The 14,592-nt window shown below is 41.8% G+C and overlaps 1 protein-coding gene across 1 annotated transcript in view; it reads left to right on the forward strand.

Annotated features, from left to right (window-relative positions):
• The window catches only part of LOC147309579 (uncharacterized), a 38,661-nt gene that overhangs the window by 13,044 nt on the left and 11,025 nt on the right, over positions 1-14,592 (forward strand). The window contains exons 16-20 of the mRNA XM_086269888.1: positions 1,192-1,310; positions 2,665-2,852; positions 6,848-6,989; positions 9,294-9,446; positions 11,604-11,978. Coding sequence (XP_086126014.1) covers positions 1,192-1,310; positions 2,665-2,852; positions 6,848-6,989; positions 9,294-9,446; positions 11,604-11,978 — 977 coding nt within the window. The remainder of the gene's footprint in view (positions 1-1,191; positions 1,311-2,664; positions 2,853-6,847; positions 6,990-9,293; positions 9,447-11,603; positions 11,979-14,592) is intronic.

A 14,592-nucleotide genomic window follows, 5' to 3' on the forward strand; every position in this document is an offset into this window, starting at 1 on the left:
CAATTTCAGTTTTATCATGGACACACATATTCAGATAAGGTCCAAGTTTCCAGTACCTGCTGTTTTGCACAGTGCTTTCCCTTTTATGTTTTCAATGCCTGTCCTACTAATAATACAGTCATTTTGCAAAGAAAATGAGAGAAGATGTCTGTGGAACATCGTGTGACGGAGTACAGTTGATTTTGTCAGTTAAGAGTTTTTCAGAACAATTGACATTGCATATTAACCTCTCTTCACTGGTCCTAGCAAAGTTACTCCTTTCATTTCTGACACTGAACTGGCCGTGCCTTAATGATACAACATGTATATAAAGATGAACAATGGCATCTCTCACTGGTTTTGGACTGTATTTGGGTGATAAGCTGTATGTTAAGTTATCAGCTAATGCTAGCTAGACACACAGATAAGCTGCTAGTTATTAAGTAACAGACAAATAAAATACTAGCTTTCACTCACCAAAAGTAGAGCACACAGGAAGCCATATTATTTGTTAGATGATTGTATTAAAAGTTCAAAAGGTCACAAACGCAGAAACAAAAAGGTCCAGTTCAATGACTTGAAGTAGCGGAAGTTGAAGCCTTGCCGCGAGTTGGTGCTACAACCGCCTGCATTCAAGCGTCACGCTCCACAGCACTAATAATTCACAACTTTAAGTATTAATACTTTAAGCCCCTATAAAGGGATGAAATGTAAAGATGTCACAAAGGTGGAAAATTACTTTTTATACCAAGCTAGAAACCTTTTTCACCCCTGCTCTAAAGCTAGGCACTCAGCCACAGATAGCCACACATTGGTTTCTGAAGTGCCATATTGTATTGAAGCTTTTGCCATCACCAGCTTGGTTGGCAAAAAACCCGAGTTGACAAGAAGTCAAGTGTGAAACCGCACAATCATTGGCTAATGACTTCTGATGGACAGCTATTAGCCATCAAGTGTGCGGTTTTTATATCATTTTGTAACATGGTTACAAAATATTTCAGTTGATATTTTATTCAGTATGACCCAAAACAAATGAGTAAAATCAGAAAGCCATTTCTCGTAGCCTTCTGTAAGACTTCAGGTCTCTTTTACAACCACAGCTATCACCATCTGGTGGCCCTCAGAGAGAATGCAGGCAGGTCACGTTGGCTTGATTTCTCAGCCTCCGAGGTTGCTGCTTCAATTTAATCTAACTTGTGTATCTTCCCGCAGGTTTATGTACTGGTCAGACTGGGGAGGTCAGGCCAAAATTGAGAAGGCTGGGATGAATGGAGTGGATAGACAAATTTTGGTGTCTGAACACATTGAATGGCCCAATGGAATAACTCTAGGTAAGGAAAAAAACATGTAGCTTTGAACATTCAAAGCCCACGGAAGAAGGATGAAAAGCTAGAAGATGATGCCCAGATAGAAAAAATCAATCAGTTCTGACAGCAGTTTTGTTAAAAAAAAAAAAAAAAAAAAGGTTATTATGCTGACATTGCTTTTAGAGAGAGAGAGAAAAAAAGTGTCTCGAGTGAATTCAACACAAAGAAAAAAAACAACACATGGAGGAAAGCCAGAGAGAGACAAACAGCACAAGTTGAGAGAAGAAAATAGTCTATGGGTGCTGAAACCCAAGTAGCTCTTATTGTTATATACCTCAGTTTGTGTCTGGCTCTCATCAATCAAGCCAGTGAGTATGAGGCTCCGAATTAATAAGCCAGACGCTCTGTGCTGTCGATACCTCCCCTCATCCCTTTCAACTCCCTCCGAAGCACCAGCCAATTCCTCTCAGCTGCCCTTGCCTGAGGAGAAATAGAAGCACACAGTCGCCACACTCTGTGGAATTGAGGTGTCGCCGCATCTGTATGAAAACAAATTATTTTTTGGAATAAGGCGAATGAGAGGTTTGGCGCCAGGCGGCTGTGGGAGAGAAAGGGTGAATTGTGTTCCCCTGGTCATTGATTTCATAGAGACCACCGAACAGTGCAGGTGATTGAGTCAGGAGAGGTGAATGGGGACAGAATCGTGTTAATTCTCTTCCCCCTTCAGTTTACTTTGGTGCTTTTATTGGATGCTTTTTTTTCATATACTTCCAGTGTTTTACCAATTTCGAATTGCTTATTGCACACAAAAGCTTAATTCTTTATTAATTACTAATTAAATTCTTGCTTTCTGTTTTTTAAATGTTTTTCTTAAAAGCATAATCTTAGAGTCTGGTGAAAAAAAGAGTAATACAGGGATTATTTCCTTTGCTGTTTAAATTCAATGTGGTGTTTCGATTTCAAAGTAAACACCACAACACTTTGCCGCTCATAGCAAGGACACAACAATGATTTGGGCCTAATATAAATAATATAGCAGTGGCTGAAATGTGGAGTTATTTGAGATTTGCGAAACAGCAAAGTTTGTCTTTAAAATAGGTCCAGCAAGACTAATGAATCTGTTCAAGGGCATATATATTTTCTCCAGCAAAGAAGTCAAGCGGCAATATTACAATCACATCTGTGTTTTCTTAGTACGGGGCTGAGGTCGTCATGTCAAAGAAGATTGATTGTGTAGCTACTGGGCCATTACATCCATATACCCCTCACCCTGGGCCGTTTCACTCTGAGTGACCTCTCTCTCTCTCCATTCACCTTCTCCCCTACCCCCTCTTGATTTTGTTCTCTCTCGCTCTCCCCCTTCCCTGCATGTTCTCAGACTTGTCCAACAGACGACTTTACTGGGTGGACTCCAAGCTGCACCTGCTGTCCAGCGTGGATTTCAATGGTGACAACCGCAAAGTGCTGCTCTCCTCAATTTCAATTTCAATTTCAAACACAAGTTTTTATAGAATGAAAAAAGTGAAAGCTGTGGCCTGTGTGTCCTGCCTCAAATTCAGCAGAACAGTTGGAGTATTTTAAGGTGGACTGTGGAGCAAGAAAAACAACACCTCCAGCAAAGAGCACCTGCAAAGAATCATCTGTGTCGAGAATGGCAGAACACATTTCCACAGAGTCACTCATGCAAAATATTTAAAACTGGTGTCATCCATGCCCAGGAAGTTTGAGTTTTATTAAACGTAAAAGAAGAGAGAGTAAAAAATATTACAGCATGCACGAGTTGCACGGTGTTGCTGTGGTAGGACTGTCGCCTCGCTTTAGTTGGTCTTGGGTTTAAATCTAGGCTGAGGCCTTTCTGTGTGGAATTTGTACGATCTACCTGTGGCTGTGTCGATTCCCTCCACATACTCCAGCTTCCTCCCACAGTTCACAGTCATGTATGGGGTTGGGTGAAGCTTAGGTTGGTGATTTTAATTGGTTGTAGGTGTGAATGTGAGCACGAATGGTTCTCTGCCCATAGTGTCTGTCCCTGAGTGGAAGAAAGTGGACTGGTGAATCAAATATTGGAGCCATGCTAACAAAGAGTGCACTTACTTGTGTTGCAGCTGATTCTTAAATAGTATAAATTAAGCAAACGTTAGTTTAACTGTTCCTATTCTTTAGTTAAAAACAAAGTAACTGTAAAATGTTCACATTTAGCTCATACACTGTTCGGTAAGTTTCAGTTAAGACAAATCCACAATAATAAGACCTGGGGGATCACATGTAAAACTTTGTGAAAACTGTAGAAACTTATTGTGAGCGGGAATTGTTGTGGGGACTGTGTAACCCCAAATCAGTCATCCTCACATGTTTTCTCGCATGCAGAGAAAATGTTTCTGACATTTAGCCACATTTGATTATGCACAAGCATAACAAAAACCACAAGCCCACAGCTCTTAAGCATCCATTTCTTTCACATGCACATCCATATAGCTGCTCTTCTGAGCATGTGAGATATGAGTTGTCAACTCATGTGCGGCGTACGGTTTATTCCAGCTCCTCATATTCCTGAGCGATACAGTGAACGCTACAAGTCATTACACTCGAGTGTGTCATCTGCAGACTTCGTTTTGATGCTGATGAGCGAACGGGTTTTCTCAGCACTGCAGAGAAAGATGCGGGGCCTCTGTATCAAACCCTGAACAGACACACGCATGTAAACTCTACCAGTTAGTGCCGACCGCCTGCCTACATGCCAAGCCCCGAGGAGATGTAGATCGCAGAAGCTTGCAGAGAGTAATGTTGTCTCTTTTTCAGCTCTTGACAGGAAGGAGATAGAAGAGAAGGTGGGATGGGATTGAGAAGAGAAGTAGTGGTTGAAAGAAATAAAAACTGGAGTAATATGTAAAGATTAAAATTTTAAAGGCTCTATGTGAAAACAGGGGCAGTCAAATGACATGTGATCAAAGCTTTAATTTCTAAAAACCTGACAAAGACGTCCGTCAGGCCCTCTCTGTCCACATCTACAGCCCAAATAAGAAAACTAGTCAGCTCACATAACTAGAGACACGTTGTAACGTGCACATGAGAAAAAATTCTCTTTTGCAGCTTATTGGAGATTAAATGATTTACCGAAAAAGCCCCCACATTATTTTTTCAGAACTTGGCTAATTATGCCAAAGAATGCAGATCAAACCCATAAAAAAAAAAATCAAATCAAATCCTCAACAGGCGAGTGGGTTGGCTTTGTTTGAGCTTTCATTTGTAGTTTTCATGCATAACATCCAGGTATCCAGTAGGCACCTGAAGCTCATCAGACAGATGTGTCAGACAGCCCCGACGCATATTCTTCTGGGATAGAATCGCAGCAAAATCATAAAGGGCTGCTTTCCCTCGACTCAAAAATGGCTCCATATAAATTTAGACGTGCTCTCACTCCCCCCGAGTTGCAGCTCCATCTGATGTGACGTGGCGCCATGTGTTCATGGGAGCAAGTCTGCGTGCGCTTTGTGTATAACTTCTGGCCTATCCTTCAAAACATAAAAGATGTACCTTGATCCTACAATTGAAGAGCACTGCCCTTCTCAGGTTTTGTGCTGCTGTTTGAAGCTTCAAGGTCACAAGCGGCGCGCGGAAAGATTGACAGTGGAGAAAGTAAAAAGGGGAAAACAATGTCAGAGACTGACTGCTGAGGTGGAAATCAAGACAGAGAGCGAGAGAAGCAAAAAGAAGAGATGGAATAATAGATTTGAGTAGTGTTTTATCAGCGTGGCTGATATTTGTCTTTCATTGTTTCAGAACTACTGTCATATGAGTAAAGGTTATCAGAACCTAAGTGAGGGAGAGATTGAGTGATAGAGAGCTCACTGAAAGATGGGGGGGGAAGGTGAGAGAGAGGTCAAGTCCACTGATAATACGGCACAAAAAGCATGGATGGCTGCTGTGACTAAGCCCCACACACGGACACACACGGACACACACATACCCGCACACCATACAAGTCTTGCAGGTCTTTGCCTTTAAAAAGATGATAAAAATACATCCTCCCTGTAACGACGAAAAAACCTGCAGACACTCTTCCTGATTGGTCTCTCCGTCTCACACTCACCTCCTAAATCGTCTCTTCGTTGTTTTATCGAGCTTTCCATGATATCAGCCTGTCTGTGTTTTCTCGTGCAGTCATTTGCTGCATTTTTCTGTTTTTTCTTAATTGATGTGTGCTTGCAAAGACAAAGCCGTCTGGGGTTGCTGTGGAAACCAAGTGCCGTGAGCACTTGTGCGGTTATATCGTGTAGTATCATTAAAGAGAATAATGAGCAGGTGTGAAAGAGCGGAAGGGAAATTGAGAAGGAAGCTGAGCTAGGACTACAAAGACACCGTACGCTCCGCCAAAGCAGTCACTACCTTCTGCTTTGGCACAAAGCTTAAACAGAGAGTCAAAGGTACAGATGTTTTTCCAATAAAACACCGGGGCTGTTTTTTTCTTATCAAGCATGCAACTTCCTTACAGACTTAAAACGGTGTTTTTACTGTTTTTTGTTGTTTTTTTTAAGTAAACACTGCTCCCCTTTTCACCCACCGAGCACAGAGTAGGTGGCTTATTTTAACTAAACCGTCTCCAAGAGATGCCACGCCTCCACTGTGTCCTTGTATTTGTTAAGTAGCTGTTATAATTAGGGTGGTTAAAAATAGAAATTAGCAAAGAGTGCCACCTGGGCTTTCTTCTCTGGCAAATTGGAGTAATGTGACTCTGTTTTTAAGTTTATTTGGGGCTGATTATTCTTACCAGAGAAGAGAGAGACTGGCTATAATCTTAAATACCTGGAGTGCTGGAGGGTAAAGATGTTAGAGTGGGGGCTAAATGGCATGTTTTGGGGGGGGGGGGGGGGGGGGGGGTTATTGCATTTTTGAAAAATTAACCAGTTACCTTGGATATAAAACACCTCTCTATTCAAGTAAACCACAACACATCCTCAAATGTAATCGTAAATTTAATCAAATAGCCATTGTTGGGATGAGGACATTTCTTTGCAGCAGACTGGCTTTTTTTCTTCCTTTTTTTTTTTTTTTTTAAATTAACGGTGACTACAATGAATATCAGTGCACAGCTTCTAAGCAGAGACAAATGGTGTTTATGAAAAGCCATTTATTCTAAAGTTGTATGCAGATTATGCTCATTTGCAGCATGTTTGCTCCATACTTGAGGTCTCACGGTTCTGAATTACAGAATCACTGGACTCTGAAAATGATAAGCAACAACAGCTTTATAAAACCCTAGAATGATGCCCTCTTTAGAGAAAACATTTTTGTAAGTGTTCTGTTACTGAAATATGAAATATATCTCGTCATCACTGCCATTTGATTAGGAAAGTGTCCGATCTCAAGTGGTACAGCGCAAGCAGTTCTGGATCTGCAACATGCATGTGGCTTTATAACAGTATCTGTGGCATTAGCTGAGATATCTTTCATTTATTCTTCTTTTTTTTTTTAATAGGTTGATCGTTAATCATCAAGGCTGGTTTAGGGCTTTTTATTTATTTGTGTATTTCTCAAGCTGACTTTGCTTTATTTTAACCCAGGATCGCGTGTATTGGACAGACTTGGAAGATGAAGCGATATACAGCGCCAACCGACTGACGGGACACGATGTGGCCAAGGTCGCAGAGGACCTTAACAACCCCCTGGACCTGGTGGTGTTTCATGAACAGAGGCAGCCCAAGGGTAAGAAGAAGAAACGCATAGAAGCTTAGCACAGGTGATCTAAGTGGGGCTGTCCCAGATGACCTCAAATAAGTCAAAATGTCCGTTTCGTTTTCAGTCTGTCATACTGCCCAGTCTCTGTCTAGGTGCTGCTTGCCACTCGTAAGCGTGCAGGATCTTGTTCGGTATAATGAGCAGGATTTTGGGGCGTATGTGCACACAGGATACACAAAATCTAACCTCCTTCCTGAGTACAAAGCATTGCATTATCAGCACATAGACACGAGGATCCACTTAGTGAAACGGTCTGAAACAATAAACAGATAATCTGATGAGTGTGATTAGACCGGTGGATGTGACGGGCACGTCAAAACGATGTGTTTGTCTTTTTTTTTTTTTTGCACTCTCGATGTGTGTGACTGCACGCACGCGTGTGTGCCTGTCAACACCTCTGCTTGTGAATACCTGGGTGTATTTGACACTGCGTGCCAGAAATGTGTTTGTGCGAGTGTTTTCATGCTTTGTTTTCTCTCCTCACTCACTGAGCGCTCAGAAGCAATCTTGTCTGTGCGCCAGCAGGCAGCTAATTGCATTCCCTCATTAATAAATCAAGAGTCCTGGTCAAAAAAAGAAGTCACAGAATTGGAAAATGTTTTCTCCCAAATGCCAACAAAAGCAAGACAAAACACTGCAAGGCTAAGTGAAGGTGCACCGAGTAGCCCCCCCAAGCACACGAGTAGCATTGATAAGCAAAGTATTTGATAAAATGTGACCTCGACTGCAACGCTTGGTGAGTTCAGACTCCTCTCTGCCCTGTCTTTTACCGATTTATCTTTGTTTCTCTTGCATTTTTGTATCATTTCTTATTTGTTAGTGTACTGCACCTAAGGAAAACCCCAGTGAGGAATATTATCTGTAAGTGTGGTTTGGTACAGTACTGTGCGTCTCCACATATTGCGAGACGCTCAGATGTCTTTCATGTTTATCGACACACTTCCTTAAAAGAGGCTTTCGTCCGATCCTTCCCAAGTTGTGTCTGTTTTATTATTAATTTTTTGTGCGCTCAGTGGGTCTTTGAAGCCTAGGTTCACTCTTCTTAGTTGGAGACCAAAGAGAGGCAGCGCAGGAGGAGAAAGTGACGCTTTTATGGCTTAAAACCAACATAATTTTGTTGTTGTTATCATCTCGGTCCTTCTTTTTTCCTTCTTCATCCTCATCCTCATCATTTTCGTTCACTTTTCTCTTGCCTCCCTCTCTCTCCTCCTCTGTTTTCTTCTTTCCTTCCTACACTCTTCCTTAACCTTTTTTTCCCATCCTCCCCAGTTTGATGACTCCTTCCCAAACCTTTTACCACATTTGGAGCTTTGAGAACTTAGACAGCTGTTCTCATTACATAGTCATTATGCTGAGATACTGTACATCAAGTATAAATGTATTCCCAGCTTATTAAAATCTCACTCTGTGTAGCAAGTGATATTGCTGTTTTTCCTGACAGCTGATGGCGTGCTGCTCTCCAAAGCTACATAAGAAATCAGGAAAGATTGCGACCTGACCTAATTCTCGCGCTTCCCCACATGACACAAAACTGCAGTGTTTTTCCATGAGTCTGCAACTGTGCTTAAGAAACTACATGTAAATTTTTTATTTGGGTTACAGAGATTAAAAGCAGTTGAGACTCTCCTGCATTCACCTACGCATCTCTAAAGTCAGCAAGAGGAAGTGTGTGGAATAAAGATTAGATTCCTAAATCTAGCATCAAACTAGTTAATAGTTTGATGGCAGCAGAAACTTTTTACTGATGAGATACCGGCGCCTACGTGTCAAATTTGATGCTGGTTTTTCTTTTTCTTAGGTTCATCCAGTTTTTCATGTGTTTTTTTCTGCAGATTGATGAACCTCAGCATCTGCGAGATGATATAATATAACATGATTATCCCCAGTTGTGTTACTGACATGTTTCCAGTTAACATAATTAGTTGCAAAATGTTTCTCCAGCTGGTTCTTTTTCATTAGCACTTACTTTTGCAGCCTTTTCTTACCCGTGTCCCAACTTTTTTTAAGACTAGTTATTGCCATCAAATTCAAAGTGGCCTTATTTTTTTGTTACAATTGTACATTCTGTAATTTTAAACCTTTGATATATTTTCTTTGTTCTAATTTGAATAAAATTTGGGCTGTTGAGATTTGGGCTTTGTGCAAGTTTTTTTTTCCTTTTCCAGTACAGCTCGTTAATAAAACATTTGGGGTTTTATTGTTTTCCAAGAGATAAATGTGTTGCCAAAAGTCTTTTTTAATATTTTTACATTTCTGCCTGTGTTCCCAAAGGTCCTGATACCTGTAATATGGGCACACTGCCTAATGGTGGCTGCGAGTACCTCTGCCTGAAGGCGCCTCAGATCACAGACCACTCCCCCAAGTACACCTGCGCCTGTCCTGACGGCATGGAGCTAGGACCAGACATGAGACGCTGCGCGATCAGTAAGTCTACATTCCACAGGCACACCTGAATGAATGATTCGTGTGGATAAATGTCACATGAGATTCACGCTGCTAGGATCACAGTGAAATTCAGGAGCATTGTTGCCATTCTCAGGGGTCGTTGGCTAACAGTGATCAGTCCAATAGTAAGGCCTGAATTTTCTCCGGTTCCTAAATTCTTTTACGAGCACAAAGAATCCAGGCTAACTTCTCAGCTACTCCATCAGTACAACATAGAACAGCAGTGGTGCACAGCAAGGCTGCAAGAACGAAGCACACAAGTCATTCTATGTATAAGTAAAATTATTTGGAATGAGCTTGTTTCTAAGTCAAACTTAACCTGACAGAAATATTTTGGAAAGACCTGAAGTTCATTTGAATAAACCCACAAACATGCAAGCCGTGTAATACTGGATTAAATTACCAAGAATATTTTTGTCTCATTTATTTATTTGAGTTATGTTCGTCTGTGTGACTAGTGTTAAAGTCTGATCATCTTTTAGGTCATATTTAAGCACAAATATTTAAAATTCTAAATATAAAGCGTTTCTATTTATACTGTTTCTATTTGTCATAATACTTTGGATACTCCAAATACAGTATTTTTCAATGTCTGCAATTTAACAGTACAATGTTTACAAAGCTAAAAGTGCCCTGGATCCTTCAGAGAATCTGAACCTTAAGTGTTGTGTAAAACTATCTTGGGAACTAGGTCAGGGACTCTTCCCTGCACTTCTAACCTACCTCGCTGACCTTATTTCATCAGTCAGCTTGTCCCCCTGCCCTTATAGAGTCACTACATTTGTAACGTTGCTATTTTTACTAGGCCTACACCTAATGTCTATATAGGTGAGCTAGGAGGAGCTGACACAGAGAAACGGGGGGGAAAGAGACGATGAAGATGTATTGAGGCAATATTTCAAAGAATCCCTGTGAGAGAGGCTGGGAGTAGGTGCAGGGGCAGTGAGTGCATTTGTACCAAAGCTTTTTGGATTCTTACTGTAACACAAACATTTCTGGTGGAAAAACTCACTGGTTTAATTGTGACTGTATTGGATCAAAATTTCAGTTTTACAACCACAAAGAAACGCATATCACTTATATTAAAAATAATGTTTAGAAAACACAAACCCGAATGTTATATCAGCAGCAGTGTGTGCACTGGGATTTGTGTAAATCTGATACACCAAAAAAAAAAAAAAAACAGTGATCAGAGGAAGAGCCTGGGGTGACATGTGGTGTAATTTAGCTTCAGCTAAAATCCCTGACTTGAATACTTCTTTTAGTACATGTAGTACACTATGAACCAAACGTACTGGTGTAGTACATCTGCTTTAACAACGTAGTGTTTTCTCAGATCATTTCTTGTGATGTGATATGATGTTTGCAACAACTGACTGCAACGCTTGCACTAAATTCTGCTTATTATGCGCTTGTGCAACTTATCCATCTGGCAACTTGTTACTTATGAATGTGTGAATGCACTTTAGCACAGTATGTACATAGAAATATCACAGTACCTGTCACGGTACCTATGTGGTGCTGTACAGGACTTTAAAGTGTCACACTTCTGATTAGCAGTAACACAGGTGTTATACCGGACTGCTGTGGTGCAGCTGAAAGCTGAAACGTGAAGCTTTTCATTTACTGATCCATTTATGTCTCAATCCAAACCTGTGGTGTGATGTAAGATCTACAGACTTCAGTTCAAAGCCTATAAATAAATAATTATGAAATTATGGTCATGAAATCTGAGTAAGATCATGAATACAAGCACCTAAAATGAATTTCCTCTATAAGGTGGTTGGGCTCAGCTTTAGAGATGAGACACTGAGGAGCTTGGACTTCTGGAGGGACCTTAGAGTAGAGCCGCTGCTCCTGCGTATCAAACACACCAGCTGAGCATCTATTTTGGATGCCTCATGGATGCCTCCTTTTGGAGGTTTTGCAGGCGCGCTCCTGGTAGGAGACCCCATGGTAGACCCAGAACCCTCAGAAGACATTATAGATCTCATCTTATAAGACAATGGAGCCATTGCTGTTGACTGCAGTTGTATGCTGAATATTGATGCAGAGCTTACAAGTGGAAATGGCTGCAACAGCTGAGCAGTCTGGAGAGAAATCTCAAATCCTACTGGTTGTTTTTCTGTTGCGCAGTTCGACCCCGAGCAACCACGACATCTGCCTCCACCGCAACCACAACTTCCACGACGACCACCACAACAAGCACAACAACAACAACTCCCACAACCGTTGCCACGACCACAACGCCCTCTACCACCACCACCACCACCACCACCTCTGCTACTACCACATTACCACCCACAGCCAAGACTACAACACCAGCCCCTCCTCAGACCACCAGGAGCGGCAGAATCACAGAGCACCCTCGGACTCCCGCCGCTACCAGTACAGAGACGACCAGTTTGAGCAGCACTAGTCAGAAGTCCACGTCCACACACACCCCCTTATTGGCTGCCGTGGCTCCCAACAGCATTCAGAAAGAGAGCAATGCCAACCTCTCCCACAGAGGTAAGTGACATGATGACAGGAATGTGGATGTGTGTAAAGCGAGTGTTTTCTTCTGCTCTGCTACCATCACTGCTGTTACCACCATCATTAAATCAGCAGGAAGCTAAAAACCAATACTTTTATCCCTCCTTTCTCTAGCTTCTCCTCCCCTCCACTTTTCCCTCTGATCATTTGCTTTACTGGCCCTACGACCTCCTCCTCTATTCCTTTTCTCATCTGCTCACACACCCGTCCGAACGCTTCACAGGCCTGCACTATGTCTCGGTCTGCTTACTGTTGATCCCTCGCGACCAGCGTCTTAACAGAAGTGTCAGAGCTAAGAAATGACAGTCCCCTCCATTCTCGCATAAAACTACTCATCACTCATCCTCACTTTCTGACAGCCTCTCTCTTACTCTCTTTGTCTTTATCTCTGTCTTGGTCTCTCCCTCTGTACCTCTCTCCCCTTCTCTCTTTAGCTCTCGCTCGCTCTCTTTCTATAACTGGCAGTGTTCTTCATTCTCGCGCCAATCACGCTTCACTGGCTCGCAAGAAAAATACCACTTTGCAGCCCAGACAAACAGTGACAGCAGACTAACAGCCGTAACAATGGTTTACAAAGCCACGCTAAGAATTAAATTGTACTTGGAAGCGGACGAGAATCCTTGATAGCACCACGCAGCAAAATTGATGAAGCCACCAAATTGTGAGATCAGTATTTTTCAGCAGTTGTTTTGAAAGTCTTCTTAGCTTTTTTACTGCATGGCAATATTAAATTGAGACAGTCAACCTGCCGAGGCAGCTTTTTATTTTGTCTTTTGTTTCTAAGAAAATGAAAAAGGTTCCCTTTTTAATACTGACTCTTTAGATGAATATATATTTATGTCAGATAATGGGTCTGTGCACTATTTAAATGCCCTAAAAGAAAGATTAACACTAAAACACTTATCATAATACTTGTATATCTTTATGTCATTCTAACAAGTAATTTAGAGGAGAGAAAAAAGAATTAAAAGAGCAGGTGTTGAGGATGAAAAAAAGCTGTACAGATGGAGAGAAACAGGGAAAGATGATGAAAGTTTTAAGTGGGAGTTGGAGGACAGGGAAATGAATGAGAAACGGAGCAAGGAGTAAAACGAAGGAATGTTAAATGAAAAAAACAAAAACGTGCAGTGTGAGACAGTAAAGCCACAGAGAACGAAGAGTGAACAGAGAGCGAAAAAGAACATGACAGTCCAGCACTTTAACGGGGAGGATGGGAGTTGTAGATGACACACTGTTGGGAGGAAAGGCGGCATTTACATGGATATGAAACGACAGGATGGAAAAAGAGGCGGGAGAGAAAGTGATTTTCTGGGAATTAAAGAGGTTGCCTGCTGTATTACTTTAGGGGTCGCGGTACTTCAGAGTTACTAAGAGGCGAGAGGCACGTTTCTTCCGGTCTCTGAAGTTGTCAGCCCTCCTCAGCACACCACAAGTGCTCCAGATGAGAGGTGGAGCAGACACAGATGAGAAAAATGGGGCATGAACAAGACGAGTCTCCAAACCCACGGGCCATGTGTTATAATTTTCAACTCGGTGCACACTGTCAAGTTTGCCGGCATCAGCTGTTACACGCTGCTGGGGGGAGGGAGGGAGGGCATGGTGGGGCGAGGGAGAACCAGGAGTCTGATTGGGGAGGGCAAAGATTAAACACAGCTGGTAACCAATGTTTTCTTTTGATATCGGTAGTAATTTTGCACATCTTTCAGCGACATTAAAGAAAATTAATTTCAAGATTTTTGGAAAAAAAAAAAAAAAAACAGACGTGTGACAGATATGAAAGAGTCTGTAGAAGCCATGATGCTGCCCGTAACAACGTCCAGATGACAGGTTTGGTGGCGGGTTAGTAATGGTCTGGGGGGCACAGACCTCTACAGGCTAGGCAATGGCACCCTGACTGCTATTAGCTCCCAGGATGAAATCCTTGGAGCCAATGTCAGACCCTACACTGGTGCACTTGTTCCTGGGTTCCTTCTGGTGTGCGACAATGCCTGACCTCATGTGATAAAAGTGTGCAGGCAGTTCCAAATCCACTAAAAGACCTCTGGGATGTTATGTTTTGGTTCATCCGATCCTGTATGGTCACACCTCAGACTGTCCAGGAGTTCAGTGAAGCCCTGGTTCAGATCTCCCAGGACACCATCCGTCGTCCTGTTACGAGTGTGCCCCATCTTGGTCAGGGATGTGTACAAGCACATACCATTTTGAGATGCTGCAATGAAATTTCCACAAAACAGCAATAGCATGCTGCATCATTTTTCACTTTGATTTTCAGGGTCTCTTTGAATTCAGCCGTCTGTGGGTTGATCATTTTCATTTCGATGTGGCATCTTCTCATTCCTAACACATTACCCAGTCCATATCAGTACAGATATTGATCTGATGTGTTTTTAAAGTATATTTTTGAGCAGTATATTTACGATATACTGTTTTATTAATCATTGTTAATTGTACTGGATATAGCATTCTAACCCTGACAGTTATATTTAAATAATAAGTGGCAGTAAACGTTTTGATATTAAAATCCCTCCAGTAAGAATGACCCTCATGAAATTGAGACTTTTGTCCCCTTTTCTTCTTCTTCTCCCTTTCT

This window comes from Aulonocara sp. 'chitande type north' Nkhata Bay, linkage group LG17 (genome assembly GCF_057382095.1).
Source record: "Aulonocara sp. 'chitande type north' Nkhata Bay isolate Kocher_YH1m ecotype deep benthic linkage group LG17, A_spYH_male_GT1.1, whole genome shotgun sequence".
NCBI classification, from domain to species: Eukaryota; Metazoa; Chordata; class Actinopteri; order Cichliformes; family Cichlidae; genus Aulonocara; species Aulonocara sp. 'chitande type north' Nkhata Bay.